At 38.2% G+C, this 16,764-nt stretch overlaps 1 protein-coding gene across 2 annotated transcripts; it reads left to right on the forward strand.

The window, feature by feature from the left end:
* The first annotated feature begins 2,557 nt into the window (after positions 1–2,557).
* LOC149043718 (uncharacterized) lies at positions 2,558–15,701 on the forward strand. Of its 2 annotated transcripts, XM_089210540.1 has the most exons (10): positions 2,571–2,705; positions 2,895–3,200; positions 3,861–3,935; positions 5,835–5,964; positions 7,313–7,370; positions 7,812–8,471; positions 9,991–10,101; positions 11,209–11,331; positions 11,782–11,895; positions 12,176–15,701. In XM_089210540.1, the coding sequence occupies exons 6-10, from the start codon at positions 7,835–7,837 to the stop codon at positions 14,461–14,463; spliced, it is 3,273 nt and encodes a 1,090-aa protein (XP_089066666.1). In that variant the 5' UTR covers positions 2,571–2,705; positions 2,895–3,200; positions 3,861–3,935; positions 5,835–5,964; positions 7,313–7,370; positions 7,812–7,834; the 3' UTR covers positions 14,464–15,701. The 2 variants fall into 2 exon arrangements, with proteins under 2 accessions (XP_089066665.1, XP_089066666.1); XM_089210539.1 differs by lacking the exon at positions 2,895–3,200 and having other exon boundaries at positions 2,558–2,705.
* Positions 15,702–16,764: the final 1,063 nt, after the last annotated feature.

The following is a 16,764-nucleotide window of genomic DNA, read 5'->3' on the forward strand; positions in this document are numbered from 1 at the left end:
GATTTCGGTTGAAGCGACGGGAAAAACATTATACTTACAATTTGTGTTCCATATGCGGCTAGTAAGCTTCGAAGTGCGATCTGTGGTGACACTTTTGAAATGTAAGTTGCGTAACGAACTTCTAGGTTTTTAAATAATTAGTCACCTGATCTATTTTTGCCGCGTTGCGCTAAGATAATTAAATATTCACAAAAAAAATGACAAACGGCTTGAGAAATGCAAATCAGTATATCAGTTGCGAATGTATGCATGTATTTACGCCCCGAGTTGGTTCTCAGCAGGCTTCCCTTAAAAAAAAAAAAACGTATTTGGTTTACACTACTATGTTCTTTGTTGTGTGGTGGAGACAAAATTGGTAATGTATTGCCGGCGGATTCTTAATTTGGCATTCTCAACTGAGTTAATATCGTAAATTGGCCTCTGTAAAGAGTTACGAAGCTGACTTCTCGAGCGTTAGCCCTTTATCCGAGCTAAAGCTCGAAAAGTCAACTTTGTAATTCTTTACGGTGACAAATTTTCTTTATCAACTCAGATCACCCTAATCAACATAAAAGTGTGACAGCTATGCGATACGAGTTGTACACGTACCGTAAATATCTTGATGGCTTTTGTATTTTCTATTTAAGAACGCTCAATTTATTTTCACTAGTTTAAGCAGATTTCAAGCTTTTTCTATTCTCTCTCATAATCTAGACACATTTGTTTCAAAATTAGTCTCATTTGAGGGTACCTCGTTTGCAATTTGTACATCCATGAGTTCGCGTTTCATGAATATTCTATTTCATCACATTTCAATTTGTTTATTTACCGAATTATCCCTTCAATGCTTGCTCAATTTTTTTTTCACGAGTGTAGTCCTTTTAAATATTCTATTTTTCCCGATCGGAAGACAAGCCTTTGTGTCAAATTTAGTGTCATTTGTGTTGACACTAAAAAATATAGGTCGATCTGTCTGCCTCAGCTGACAACCGTATTGACTCTCTGGCTGAATTTGCTTTTGAATATGCAAAGTAAGACGTGTGCAGCTAGCGAGCTACAAACCCTATTACTAAGATATAACATCGCCATCTTGTGTATTGACAAGAAGAACCTCGATAGGGTTTTGCTAAACCAAGTCTTACCAACACATCTCCTTCATCAGCAACAGCCGGAAGCTCGTCGTTCATCACAGTGATTCGGAAACTAAATGGCTTTTGACGTACGTCTTCCATTATTTTGCATCTTTGTTCGCTTTGATCGGTGTTATACAGTGAATTCAAGTGTTTTCTTTTGCATCTGTAAATACTAACAGACGGGCAACGAGTGTGTTCGTGAAAGCACTCGCCATTAAAATCCTCCATGTTGGATCCTCCTCCATAAGGATGTGAAATTTCTAGAGGATCGCGGCTTTTTTCGAAAAAGTGTTCCTCTCCGATCTGAAGATCGGGATCTTTAGAAAGCCAGGTGGAAGTACTTTCCCGTAACGCAGGCTTAATAAATTTACCCTGCTCCATATCTAAAGGGATGTACACTCCATTGCGCCTCTTTGCTTTGACGATGATAAGAAACTTCAATAAATTCTTAGACATTTTCAGAGGAGCACTCCAGCGACATTGAAGGTACCTGGGTCAATTTTTGCTGAGTGTGTGTCACTAGCTTTTTTTACAACCCCTACCCACTAAAACATTCTGTGGCCAATCACAGACCCCATCACGGTCACTTTTGGTAATGCGTTGACAACTTCATAATCTCGAATCTTCTCATTTTCAAATCCCTACTTACTTACGCCTCGCGAAATGTGCGACCCCATTCTGGTAATTCTATTGAAAATGCAACCCCAATCAATCCAGCTGTGAATATGTGACTCCATCCAGCGGCGCATTCAATTAGCCTACTCTCTCAGACTCAAAGGTAGCACTGCTGATCAGATTCCAACAATTAGTCATGAGGAGAAGGGAGGTTTTGATTGAGATTAAGTCGCAACTAGGAGCGTGGAAGGTAAGAGTTTCTGGCTGTGTTTTTAAGGGGTGGTTGAGCGGATTCCTGCCCCCTAAAAGTTTTGAAAATATGAGAAGATTAGCACATCACTCGGAGTTTTGGCATAAAATCGCTATCGAACGCTATTACACCCAAATATACTGGAAAACCCACAAAGGATTATGTTATCACTATAGGAAGGAAAACATTATCTTTCTTTGCCAGAGGAAAGGTGCAAAATTGAGAGATCACCAGGCGAAAACGGAAAGTCTTCGACTGCAATGTGGAAGGTGCGGAAAATCTGCCGTGCGTGTCTTTTTAGAATCTTAAGATGCGTGACCTGTAGCGAGAAGTGATATGAAGTGAATCACGCGATGTTATTTGGAGGCATCTTTAATGACAACTCGTCTGCAGCTTTAGGAGAAAAAAAATGTAGCTTTTTCTTTATGTGTACCTTAAAAGATTTCTGTTATAGTTTTTTGAAACGATCTTTCCTCCCGACGACGAGAAACACATCGCAAAGTTAGTCTTCATGGCGTGACTGTGTTACTCGGTTTTATGTGTTATTTTACCTTTGAGAATAATGACATGTGCGCATGTCGTGAACGTGTCGCTCCACTGAGTCTGTTAGAGTACCAAACATTTCAGATTCCTTTCGTTCTCTCGTTGGAAGATCAAGAAACAGGGAGACAGATTGGTTCAAACTCACGTCACTGTCCATGTGAAGAGTTGACCCGGAGACAGCACAGGTACAGACAGAATAATAAAGTTATTCGCTTAGTAACTTTAACTTAAATTTCTTTAATCCGTTGTTGACTTACGGTAATTCATTCGCGCTAACGTGTATAATCATAACGCGTATAAACTTTTAACACGAGTCTTTGGAGCGTATGTTGAACATATATTCGATGCATAAGCTATTTTTTTTCTCATTTCAGGACGATTGCTTAGCCTCTTAACGTGCCGTGGGTGTAATTATTTCGTTTGAAGCACTGTTCACGAAAAGAACATGTGAAGAGTCGATCATGAATTATGAATTGATGCTCACTAAAAAATTTGAATTTCATACTTTGGGGTCTGTTTCGTATTCAGACGAACTGTTTTACTTTCAAGAGTCGTTCCTGATCTAGATTAAAGGGACAGGTAATGCTTTCGTGAAGATCAGAAAAACGTAATGCGTATTACTGAAGGCGGAAGTTGCCATTTGCCATTGTGGAAACTAAGAGTGAAACCCTTTTCACACGGTTCGATTCTGGTGTTAGAGAATGACTTGCTTCCTATAATTCAATAAAACGTTTTCCGAGAACTCGATTTAGGCATTATTTGTCGATGCAAGTTTTTCAACAAGAATTAATATGCTTTCAAATTGAATTTGCTATTGAACCATGTAACATTTTGTTAATTACCGTTGACTTCCTCGCGCATGATTACATCACATTCTAAAGTTCCCGTATCAACACCTGCTCGGGGGTGTGAATAAATTAGTTCCTTATGGCTGCCTATGTGTTTATTCTTCGTCAATCTAGATATTATGCTGCTTAACAATTCTACACGAAGTACAACTAGCCCAAGTTTCCCAAACCTTCGCAATTTGTCAAATGACATATTTACATATTGGATCTCATCAGTTCCAAGTTTGACCTGTTTTGTTCTAAAGTGAGCAGCCATCAGAGGATTCCTCTTAAGTTCAATTATTTTTCAACGACCCCTTTTCAGCATGATCCAGCGAAACAGCCTTATGTCGTTGTCTATGTCTTTCAGATTGTCCTAAAGCTTTCTTCATTTCATTATACTGTTCAATAGCAACAATTACTGCCTTAAATATAGCACCTTAAATGAAATTTTTGATGTTGGCATTATCTCTTACATTTGATCAGAATTTATTCTATGTTTTTATTTTTCAGAAATTATGAAATGTCCATCATTTTCTGACTGCTCATGTTGTAATTTCATAAAGGCAGGAAATCTAAACAATGAAGGTATTGATGTTCTTTTTCTTTCTCTTTTCCTGTGGCTCTTTTCTCTCCATTTTTTCCCTCTTTAAATATGATACATATATGTAAGGATTTTTTGTGTCTTATTCTCATAAGAATGAAAAATGTTTATGTTATTATATGCTATTCTCTTTTTTTCATGAATATCATTTTGCTTTGAATATGAAACATGACGCTAAAGTAGTAAGATAGGTCACCAAGTAAATAATTTCTCATTATATTGCACCTTGTAGCTGAAATGCATCTTATGATTAACTGGTTGCTTTGGTTGTTGCAAGGGTAATAACCAATATAGGATACAACTGCTCACTTTAATGCAAGGTTCTGTATTTGTGACCCTCCATATGATTTTAAGGACAAAGGTGATAAGCACACTCACAATATGCTTCTACTTAAAAACATTGGTATTTATAATTATCAACTTCCTGATCAGAAAAAAACAAAGTTGAAACATTTGGCCATGAATGAGTTGCATTAGGATTTAAAGCAGACACTTCAAGTACTTTTTTCATCTGGAGAGGTTACTTTTGGTTTTTGTTTGTAGCATTTCAAAGCACAAAATCTAACCCAGTGCTGAACCAATTGCAACAATCACATAAATAATCCAACATGGTCTAGATATTCATAAATTGCCATTACATATAGCTATTAATGGCCAAAACGTTTGTGTAAAAGTGTATTTCATCAAATGGCCAGAGTGATTTTTAGGGGATGGTAAAAATAATGAAAACCATCCTGGCCCAATTTACAACAGCTTGAATGGTGAAATTTGAAATATTTTATATCTAGCCTATAATCATGGTTTTTTGGAACGAGGAGACCCTAAACTGTTTAAAAAATAGTAATCTGAAAGTTGACTTTGTGGGAAATCGGGCCAAGAGAGGCTGTTTATTTTTATCCAATGAAAAGTGTGTGAAAATAGCTGGTATGCTGAAAGATTTAAAATGATTTAAGTAAGACACATGTATTCCCAAAATCTCACCAGAGGAACAAAACTATAACAGATGGCAACACAATAAGAACTTAACGATAAGAAATTTTTCCAAAATGGATGTACTTCATAGATGAGAGCAAGTAGCTATTTTGTTATGGACATTACATAAAGTGCAACACCTTCTTTTATAATATCTGAAGATAACAAATTAAAATATAACATAAAATGTTTCAGAAATGTAGATTAAAACAAGCAATACTTCAACTTTCAAAGGCCATTGCACAGATAATACCATAGAGAAAGTTGATATTTGATATTTTTGTAATGTCTGTAACAGCATTTTACAAATGTAATGCATGAGCACAAAAGGGTGATTTTTTTCTAACAGTAGCATAGACAATAACTTTCTAAGCTATTTATTGTTTCTTACCTCTGCTTGAATAGTTAATGAGAGAGAGTGATAATGCCTGAGGAGGAAAGCCTGTGTAATCTATGACCAATAAATTAGCTCTCCAGATTACGCTTTGCTGCTAATATTACATATCTATATATTTTTCGCTACTGTGAGTAAATGTCACTAGAACAATGGGCATTCTGTTTGATGTGTTGGCGTGTTGTGTGCTTGTTATCACCTTAGTCCCCAAAATCAGATGGAGGGTCACATTTGGTCAGCCTTTGTGAATCATGGTAGTTTTTTTTGTTGTTGTTGTTGTTTTAAATTCTAGCTGACTTTTGATAATTATAAATGAATAAAGGGGGTAAGTTTCTAAAGAAACTGTGGTGCTGCCTTGGTGGGAGAGTATAGCAGGATAATTTAGTATTATCAATTGAGTTGTTGCCGTTAATACCATTTATAACCTTGGGGCACCTGTTAGTGCTCTTATTTGTGACTGCCATTGTCTTTCATAACTTATATATAGTAACTGTTGTTTTGCTGCTTCCCTTTTCAGACTTTTTCTCTCATTTTTGAAACTTGCCTTCATTTTGTCAATTAGTATTGATGATTTATATTCTGGGAATAACTGTGTCCTGTTTCCATATGTTTAAAATTCTGCATGCCCTCATTTCACTCATATCCATGTGAGTATTTATTATTTTTCCTATAAGTGATGTTATGTTAAGAACTATGTATTATATTAATACTTACCTAAAATGATGTTGTGATCAATGGTTATGGTTATGTTTGGCTACAAACATGTGGAAATACCCTTAGAAATAGTTGCTGAAATTCTGGTGGTCCTTCTGATATACTGCTGGTTTAAATACTGATTAGAGCTAGGTTTGTAGACTGCTTCATCTGTACATTGACTTATGGGATGTTTTGATCAATTTGTGATTGATGCACTTGAACATTTCAGACATTTGAGTGGCTCAATTTTATGCTAATCAAGCCACATCTCTTTTGCTCCTGTGTTGGATGGCCATCGGGTCACGGGTTAAGACATATTAATTAAAATAAAATCAAAGTTTAGGCACTCCACTTAAAACAAGAATATGGAAGATCTTGTGCAGAGAGCTGGTTCCATCCTTGACAGAGTATGTGAATTAGCAATTATTACGCCATGCTTTTCATGTCTTTGGAAATTGGTACATTCATGCAAACTGTCTATCATAGGTTTTGCCACATTGATCCTAACTTCTAAGTCCTTCAAGGTACTCTTTAGAAATTAGCTGCTACCATGACGATTTCATGTAAATATTGGTAACCAGAGGGGTAGTGGTATTCGCTTAATGCCTATGGCTTTGCCTTTTAATGTGTTGAGCATGACTTGATTTTGTGTGTTACTCGATTGTCAGTGATGGTTTTAGTTCTCATGTAGTAGCAGTTTCGGAAGCACTGTTAGTTGGGGGATGTAGGGGTTAACTAACCAACTATAAATTATAACAGGTAATTTAGTGTTAACAACTGGGTTGAAAACGTAAATTAGCCACCTTAAAGAGTAAAAAAGCTGACGTTTCGAGCGTTAGCCCTTCGTCGGAGCGATTGGCTCCGACGAAGGGCTAACGCTCGAAACGTCAGCTTTTTTACTCTTTAAGGTGGCTAATTTACGTTTTCAACCCAGTTGTTAACACTAAACTACCTGTTTTACTCTCCCACCGACGCAGCACCACAGTTTCTTTAGAAACTTACCCCTTAACTATAAATTATAGTTGGTGATGTTATTGCAGTTACTACTCCTAGATACATCTTAAGACTTACCTATGCAGTAGTTATTTGGTAGTGATAAAGGTGGAAATGTTCCAGAACGTGATGATCTGTATGCGAGTGGCTTGAATTTAATGCGTAACGGTGGCGGTGATTATTGGGAAATATGTGTTTCGGGATTTCTGTTTTAGTAGCATAGCTAACTTAATTGTTTACTTTGGCGGCTGTTCCGCATTGAAAGCTTGTAGTAGGCGCTAATGTCTAGTTTACCTTCTTTTTTAGCATTGATAAATAATTCAGACGATTTTAAGATCAATTGGTTTGGAATATAGCACTCAAGGTAGGGCGACGTGCTGGATTATGAAAGAGTTCAACGGACGCTTTCATTAGTAATAAGGGAGAGGTTTTGGATCGGTAGATCTCAAGAAGATGTCTTACTTCAAATATTCAAGAGTATAATTACCCTCTATGTCGACCTTGGTACTTAGAAGGCATATTTAACATTCCATTAAGAATGAAACGTCAACGAGCCACCAGAACTGACTGAGTCTATGGCCTCCGAGAAGAAATAAAAACTCTCTCTTAATCCAAAAACTGTGTTGAGATGAAATATCTCAGATTAAACCTCTTATCAAGTTCTTTTGTTGGTGTTCCGTGCTTTAAAGGATTTAGAAAATGACATTGCGATTCGAAACCATTCTCGGTCTTAATTGGCTTATGGAAAGTTTTTTTCCAAATAGGATTGATTGACATAACTTATTGTCAAATCCTTATTTGACAGGTTATCCTGGTAAAGTCAGTTTCATGGCTACGGCTCCATCGCCATTTGCGTTTACGAAAGAGACAGCCAACTATGCAAGGCTATGCCGCCTCCTGGTGGATGTTGGATCTCAGGTGCTTCGGTCCACTTTTGACAGAATACATCCACCAGCGACTCTACATAAAGTTTTGGGAAGTACCTCAGTACATTACGCCACATTGCAATCACTGTACAGAGGGAGGAAGAAAGTGCTTAATCCCACGCAATGGGGGAAGTTGTATCCTACTCACTCGCCCGTGTCTTCTGCAGCCTTCGATATCACACTTCTAACAGTGCTTCTTAGAAATATCTGTGGTTTGTGTTCTCCTGCAAATGGATGGGATCGCCTTCCCCTACCTACAAGGATAAGCATCGCAGATGACATTGCCAGAGTTAAGTATTACAGGAACACTGTATACGGCCATGCTTCTCAAGCCTCTGTGCATGACAGTAGTTTCAGTGTTTACTGGCAGGAAATACGAGAAGCTTTGGTGAGACTGGGAGGAGCTCATTTTAGAACTGAAATCGACAATCTTGAGCACGGCTGCATGGATCCAGATATCGAGGAGCATTATCGTGAACTGATGAAACAATGGAAGAAAGACGACGACAGCATCAAAGACAAGCTTGAAGAAATTGAGGGTAAGAAAAACATTGTCCACTGCCAATATGGATGAATCAGAACGCTACAAAAGTATAAATTTGCAGAAAAAGTCGATTCTTCTTTCATTTAACTAAATTGAATTAAAACAAATTCTTGAACCTAGGCTAATTCCTTGAGGGAATTTTCGCGGCAACCTCTCATGTTGGGGCTCCATTTTCATCTTATTTCCATATTTTGTTTACATCACGCACTTTACAAAATTCAAAGGCGGAAGAAAGTCCATGGGAAAAAAGAAAAAAAAAGCAGGCCCCAAGAAGAAAGAAAGGGTACCATTCTGTCAAGAAAGAAAACATTCCTTTGTGAAAGTTACTGGTACTAGCGGAGCTCCACGCTTGCGTCCAGATATCGACCAAAGAAGTCGCCGTCAAACCAAAATTTGCCATACATGATGGTCATTATTGTTTCGTCCTCCTCAATGCTCCACTGAGCGATCGAGGTAAAAAAAAAAAGTGTCTGCAATGGGTTACTTTTCCCGGGAAATATTTATCCATCATCAATGACGCTAGGAGGTCCCGTTACTTTATTGGTTTGCGGTTTCAAGAGGCAAGATAATCTCCTGGCGTGGCGTGAGTTTTTTGCGAACCGTTAGGAGCTAAAATTTCCCATTTGATTTTGGGTATATAGATTTGAGAGATTTTCGTCAAATTTCTCGGAAACATCCCAGGAATAATGGGAATCGAAAGTGTGTTGGGTAATTTTGATATTTGAAATATTTGTCCCGTGGCGTCCATTTACGCAACAAGACTCGCATATTTTTAGCTACCCCAACTTAAGATGCCGTTATCTACACAATCAATCAGAATATCGAAAAAGCCTGACACTTTTATGTTGATTGATGCTTTGTGAATTAGGCTGTGGAGCCATTTTGCACGTGCTGCATACATATACTTACATATACTTTATTTATGCTCGAAATTCACAGTGTAGCTGTAGAGCTAATATCTTCGAGGAAATAAGCTAAAATAAAATAAAAATATGCTTAATTACAATGCCAATATTATATATAAACTGTATACAACATTATGCATGCAGAGGGAATATAACTTGTAGATCTACTGTGGTAAAGCTTCATATCTGAGGATCTCCTGCTTGAATTCTAGAAAATTTAATGTTTTGTAAGTGTCTGGGGGAAAGTTCTATATTTTACTAGCTAAGTATGAAAAAGAGTGCAGACCGTAAGCATCCGATACCCGATGAATTTAATTGAAGAACCTTCGGTCGTTTAATGTCTTACTGGCTCCTTACAGTTCCTTAAAAGGAAGGTCGCTTAAATTATATTTTTCTCCTAACTTGCATTTATCAAGCTTTCTTCTGATATATAGTTTGCTAGGATTTTTATTGAAATTAGTGCGCGTACGAATTTTTTCCCGAAGGACACCCGCAAAGGAGGGAAATAACCTTAACACGGCGTTGTAGGCCTGCTCATGACGTTTTCTAAACGTAAATCTTGATGTAAATGTGCTTATGACATTGCGCTTATCCTTCTTACATTTTCAGATTTGCTAGGTGACCTCGGAAACAAAACTGAGAAGATAGAGATTGAAATGAAGGAGATGAGAGAGACGCTTAGTAGCCTGACGACTACAGTGGAAAAAAGCACAAATAAAGGTTGGTTGCAAAAAAAGAGCTACTCACGGATAAACTGAACTAACGACGGTGATTCCGTTAACTTGAGTACATAACACATCTAAGCATGACCACATTATTAATTGATTTTGGCCATGTTTGCATTTTTTGGTAATGTATACTGTTGTAAGAGCACACCCTGGCTATCAAACTGCTCTGGCTACAAATCAAAACACTAGGTAATGTGTGTGATGAATGGGATACCACAGAATCTCAGGCTACCTCTCGGTATTGGATAGTTTTCTGACAGCACTCATAAGCATTTGGCCGACAGGGGTGAATGTCTTATTTTTAGATTTTTGTTAAGGATAGAATGAATCTAACTTCCTTATAGACCATTAGATGTGACCTGCATATTGTTGAATGAACTACTATTTTCCTTCCTCCACTCATAATTTATTGTAGAGTATTTCATTCTACATGAAAAAGTCCCTGAATGAGGGTTGTCCTAGTAAAAAGGAACAGGATAAGGTGTATGTGGTTATTTTACAATTCCCCAGTATAAAACTGTGAACGAAACCTCACACTTCATTGCAGGCGGACCTCTGGTTTTCTCCAGCCTTTTTGTTATTTTTACTCATGATGAAACGACTTGAAAAGAAAGGACGGAAAGGCAACTTTGCTATTCTTTAATTAGTTCTTACTGTGTCGCTTTTTACCGACAAAAAATCTTACGCAGGCTATCGGCTCCAATAATATCAATATTTATCTCCCGAGTCACTATCAGACACCTTTTAAGCCGATCCATAAGTTTTTTTTAGAATGTTGTCTAAAATTAACCCTTAACACCCTAAAATTAAAATGCAATCTCCATACTTTCCTCTTTACATTTCCTAAGGTGCTGATAAGGAGAATTAGTTTCACAATGAAGAGTTTTTGGTTGGTGATCACTTCCTTGATTCTCATGACCTTAATGTGGGATTCAGGGGTGATGCTGTGAGGAGACATTAGATGCTAATCACCCTCAGGGGTCAAAGGCTTACAACAAACAATGGACGAAAGGGAAAGGATCTATTTAGTTATCTTTTCTTTCATTGAATAAAGTGGTTCTCACTCAGAATAAAATTTCTATTGTTATTCCATCGTCAGATACCACAAAAGAGTCTCTAGATAAAATAATAGGCGAAATGACAAAGATTGACAGCGAACTGAAAGAAGTAAAGGAAAAGATGTGTACTTCTAGAGCTTTCGTGGGAGAAAGCAAGGATGACGGTTAGTTGAATTTTGTAATAAAAGTTATCCTGCTTAACCGGGTATGTAGCCGTAGTCAACATGTCCTAAATGTGTGAGAGAAATCATCCTATCTTGAGGGATTCAGTTTTTCAATTTTAACAGTTTCTGGTATGTTCTCATTCCCTTCAATGCTTTAACTGTGGAGTACAGTTCACCTCTGGTCCTCACAATTTTATTACAATTGCCGTTCTAAAATTGCTTTTACACTAATATTTGGGGTGGCGTATGGAAGCCACTGTTTAGTGAATACCTGCCAACCAAGAGGTGGCGAATTTTCCTTCGCAAGACATGGAGTAAAATTTTCCTTCAAAATTTTACCCGTAATCAGTCTCTAAATATTTTACTTGATGATCCGTTTTCGTCTGTTTTCAGCTATCACTAAAAACGATGCCATCTTTGTAATCTATGACATTTTCCTTTATCATACAGGAATAATCAAAGATTCAGTGAGAGAGGCACTTAAAAGAATGGAGAACGAAATAATAGAGAAAAAGGAAAAGCTGGTTTCCCTGATGGCTTCAGCAGAAGAATGCAGAGATCAAGGTCAGTCGTGCGAAAGACAGCAAAGTTTTAACTGTAACATTGGTATTAAGTTCAGCTCGATGTTAGAAACTATCAGAGTAGGTTTGACTGAATTCATAATCTAAATGGCTTTTAACCAATAAACATGAATCATACACTGATACCTTTTTGCATCGTCTAAGAAATTTCTTTGGCAATGGTGTTGTAATCATTCACTTATTTAAATTCAGTGCTGAATACCAGACGGACAACACAATTTTCACCACCTCATTAGATTTCTTACTCATTTTGCTACTGTTAGGTATTTTTGATCCAACTGAGCTTATTAATGGAATTCGCCAGCTGTACAAGACTCGTGAGGGATGGCTCTCACCATTTCCATGGTGTGAAGAGTTTCAGTTTTTTCTTGGCAATATTTTTACAAGGCTCAAAGTGGTCAGAAGAAAGAAAACGAGAGGAGAAATCACTGACGTATTTGTTGACATGTCGTGTATACTAGACCCGTATGAAGAGTGTTCAGCGCCGAGAACAGTGTTGATTGAAGGAGAACCTGGTATGGGAAAAACCACCTACTGTAAAAAGTACGCCTACGACTGGGCCACAAAACAGCAAGAGCCTCAGGGCTGCAGCGCAACAGCATTCAAAGCAGTATTGTTGCTGAAATGTCGAGACATCTATTCTGATGTTTGGGAAGCCATTGATGATCAACTTCTTCCCCGAGACATCGATGAAGAAGTCAAACAACTATTCTTTCACTTTATTCGTGAAAATCAGTCCAGCATTTTATTGATATTGGATGGATTGGATGAGTTACCATCCGGCAAATTGTTGATGTTTTCCGAATTAATTGAGGGAAGAGTACTCCCCAGATGCCACATAGTTGCAACAGCAAGACACGAAACTGGAAAAGAGGTGAGAAAATGCTGCGACACGCTGCTTGAGATCGAAGGGTTCACTGAAAACCATGTGAAAGGATTTATCACCAAGTACTTTAAAGAAAGGCTGGATTTAGCCGCCAAGCTCTCGGAACGAATGTCCCGAGATAAAAACCTGACAGAAATGGCAGCCAATCCCCTAAACACAGCACTTCTTTGCCTTTTGTGTGAAGAGTTTGAGGGCACACTCCCCGAAAACAGAGCTCAACTTTACTTGGATATGATTGAATGTGTCTTGAGAAGATACAGGAAAAAGAAGGGACTATCAGAAACAGGAGAGGACCTTACTAACCTTTACAAACCGCAATTGAATCACCTTGGGTCAGTGGCCTTGAATGGTTTAATTAACGGCAAATTGGATTTTAATGAAAGTGAATTGGCAAACCATGCAAAAGAGTTAACTGAGTTTGGATTTCTGTCAGTACAGCCTGGTGGCAGCAAATTGAGACAAAAACTGCATTATGCTTTCTTACATAAAAGTTTTCAAGAATGCTTTGCAGCATTCTTCATTTGTTCTCAGATTCAAAGTAAGGAAATTACACTTGAAGAACTAGTTTCCGATCCAAGGTATTTCGTTAAACTTAAAGAAGTACTTTTGTTTTCATGCGGAATTTTAGCCATGAAATGCGATGAAGGAGTTGTGGCTCTTGTAAAGAGTTTAACAAATGAAGTCAACAAAAATGCAGGCAGTGGTACAAAAGTTGTATTGGAGGCCATTAACGAATGTAAAAGAGAAAAAAGTGATTTTCACTCACAGTTAGCAAAGTCGTTTGGAACTGGTTTGAAACTCACCAATTTGAATTTGTCTGGCATTGGTTTTAGTGACGCCGGTGCTACATCTATTGCTGAGGCAATCGAAGTCAACAAGACGCTCACCAATTTGAAGTTGTCTCGCAATGGTATTAGAGGTGCCGGTGCTACATCTATTGCTGAGGCGATCAAAGTCAACAAGACGCTAACCAATTTGAATTTGTCTTTCAATTGTATTTGTGATGCCGGTGCTACATCTATTGCTGAGGCAATCAAAGTCAATAAGACGCTAACCAATTTGAATTTGTCTTACACCCGTATTAGTGATGCCGGTGCTACATCTATTGCTGAGGCAATCAAAGTCAACAAGACTCTAACCAATTTGAATTTGTCCGACAATGGAATTAGTGATGCCGGTGCTACATCTATTGCTGACGCAATCAAAGTCAACAAGTCTCTGACCAATTTGAAATTTTCTTTGAATCGTATTCGTGATGCAGGTGCTACGTCTATTGCCGAGGCAATTAAAGTCAACGAGACGCTAACCAACTTGAATTTGTCTTACACTCGTATTGGTGATGCTGGTGCAGCATCCGTCGCTGAGGCAATTAAAGCCAACAATACTCTAACCAATTTGAATTTGTCTGACAATGGTATTAGTGATACCGGTGCTAGATCTTTTGCTGACGCAATCAAAGTCAACAAGATGCTAGCCAATTTGAATTTATCTGTCAACCATATTAGTGATGACGGTGCTGCATCTATTGTTGATGCAATCAAAGTCAGCAAGACGCTGACAAATTTGAATTTGTCCAGCAATTATATAAGTGATGCCGGTGCCAGATTTATTGGTGAGGCAATCAAAGCCAAGGAGACTCACCAATTTGTATTACGATGGTATTAGTGTCCACGGTGCGAATTTATTGCTGAGGCATTCAAGGTCAGCAAGACTGTGACCAATTTGTATTCGCCACTCAATGATATAAATGTTGAGTTTGCTAGATTTATTGCTAAGGCGAACGAAGACGACAAGAATGTCTGAGAATGTGATTGGTGATGACGGTATTATATTATGTTTTTGAGGCATTTGAGGTCAACAAAACCAGCGGTGTTCTTTTGTGGCGATTCCATTGCTGCATCTTTATTTTGCTGAAGTGATTAATGTTAAAAAAAAAAACTGCGGGTGACTCGAACCGGCTTCTGAAGCAATTAATTGAAGTGATTGTACTTTTCCTTTTAAGTAACTTTTAGTAACTCTTCCCTTTAGTGAACGCATGGAAAAACTGTGAGGAGCTTTTATTTTCAGTTGTCCTTAGTTGCACTTTGATAATATTACATTCAAGTCATAATAGCTACCTTTGTGATGTTTTCTTTATTCAAGGTGATACTTATGCTCCTGAGGTATATACATTGGAAAAAAAGGAGAAGTGTAATACGCCATTGTTTTTAGAGTTTTGTATTTAAAAGATTATCATAGATATTTATCATTCACGAACAGCAACATTTTTTCCATTCTTTCCAAGTTTCGAGTGCCTTTCTTTCACTATAAACCAAAACATTAAAAATTTATAGGCACTGATTTTTATTTCTGTTGCGATCTGCAGAGCCATTCCATGAAATTTGTCCAATGAAAACTTTCTAATGGGGAGGTGTGTGGGCGTGGTAAATAAAATGTGTGGTTGATACCTCTAAAATGGTAATGTTTTGCCAGCAGATGCTTGTTACCACGAAGGCCTAGGACTTAATGACGAGTCAGAAGATATGCAATAAGCTGGCTGTAGGAAGATAAGGATTGGTACCAATTATAAATTATTTCTTAGAGAGACTGGCAGATAGAACTCCAACAGATGGTAAATATAGAGCTGATAGAGTGTTTTCATTTACTGTATTTGTTTGATTAAACGCTGTGGCGTTTAGTAAATTTTTTGTGACTCGAGTGTGCCGTTTATTCAAGGCTGGCGTTTTCACGTGGGTGGCATTTACTTAAAATCCAATTTATTTCTTGAAAACAATAGTATGGTAAGTAACCATTTTAATTTTAAAAACAAAAACATGTTCCATTGCTCGTTCTCGTTTTCACAACTTGGACGTTAATACTACTGCAATACTTAAAGTGAAATAAAGTGAACATAGTTCACTCAATTTCTTGTAACTGTCCTCTTTATGATCCGAATCCAAAAGATATAATGTCGGATATGCTTCCTCCGAATCGGAACTGGTACATTCAAAGGGATTTGTGTCTTTTTCACTCAGAACTTGCAACTGCGATAGAAGCATCAGTCGCACACAGCCATAAGGCTGTCGTTCCCCAAGGAAGTTACTCATGTCGCCTTTCGACCCATCCGCGGGAAGGCTCAACTCGCAGCTTGGGAAAGTTTTTTTGTGGGTAACTCCGCCCGAGAAACGAGAATCCACTGCGAAATGGTTTTTCTCGAGGATGCTTTCAAATTTTCAGCAGCTGTTTCTTCGTAAATTCCCGCGGTACCCAGCCGTTAATCATTCCTTTTTAGAGCAAGCGGCCTTGAACGACTTGTTTTAGCAAACATCCGGTGCCTGGATAAGCTTGGTGGAACCTTCTGGCACAATTACTCGCTCGATTTTTTTTCGGACTGCAATGTGTAAGCAATGCTATCTTCAATGTGGCAGTCGAAGAAGTCCCAGGCTGATAGCAATCAACCACCAACCTGAATATCACTGCTTTAGGGCCTGTTTAAAAAATGTGGGGGACCCCAGGTAGGTGAAATGACCCGCCTAGCCGTGGTCTAAAGATATCCCGCGTTTACATACAATCTTACAACCCCGGCGACGTGTGGTAAAACGTTGCTGAAAAAACATAAGTTTCTTTCGTTTAAGATTTTCGCTAATAGCTCCATGCTTGGCCGTTTCCGTGATGTTTTAACGTTTAAACTCTGCGTGGGACGACTAGGAAATGTACAAAGTCTTAACACACTCGTGTTTCGCTTTTGTTGTGCTCATTTGATCTTTTGTAACATGATCGCCCCCCCCCCAGCTGAGTGTGTTACCCAACCTTGAGACGTTTACATGCCCCACACAGCAGACAGGGCCAAGACGGGTCACCCAACCTGTGACGTAAAGGTGATAAAGATAAAATAAGAGATAAAATGGACGGGCCGGTTTCCCCTCCTAGGCAGGTTACCTCACCTACCTGAGGTTCCCCACCTCTATCAAAACAGGCCCTTAGTAG

This window comes from Pocillopora damicornis, chromosome 6 (genome assembly GCF_964200805.1).
Source record: "Pocillopora damicornis chromosome 6, jaPocDami1.2, whole genome shotgun sequence".
Classification (NCBI taxonomy): Eukaryota; Metazoa; Cnidaria; class Anthozoa; order Scleractinia; family Pocilloporidae; genus Pocillopora; species Pocillopora damicornis.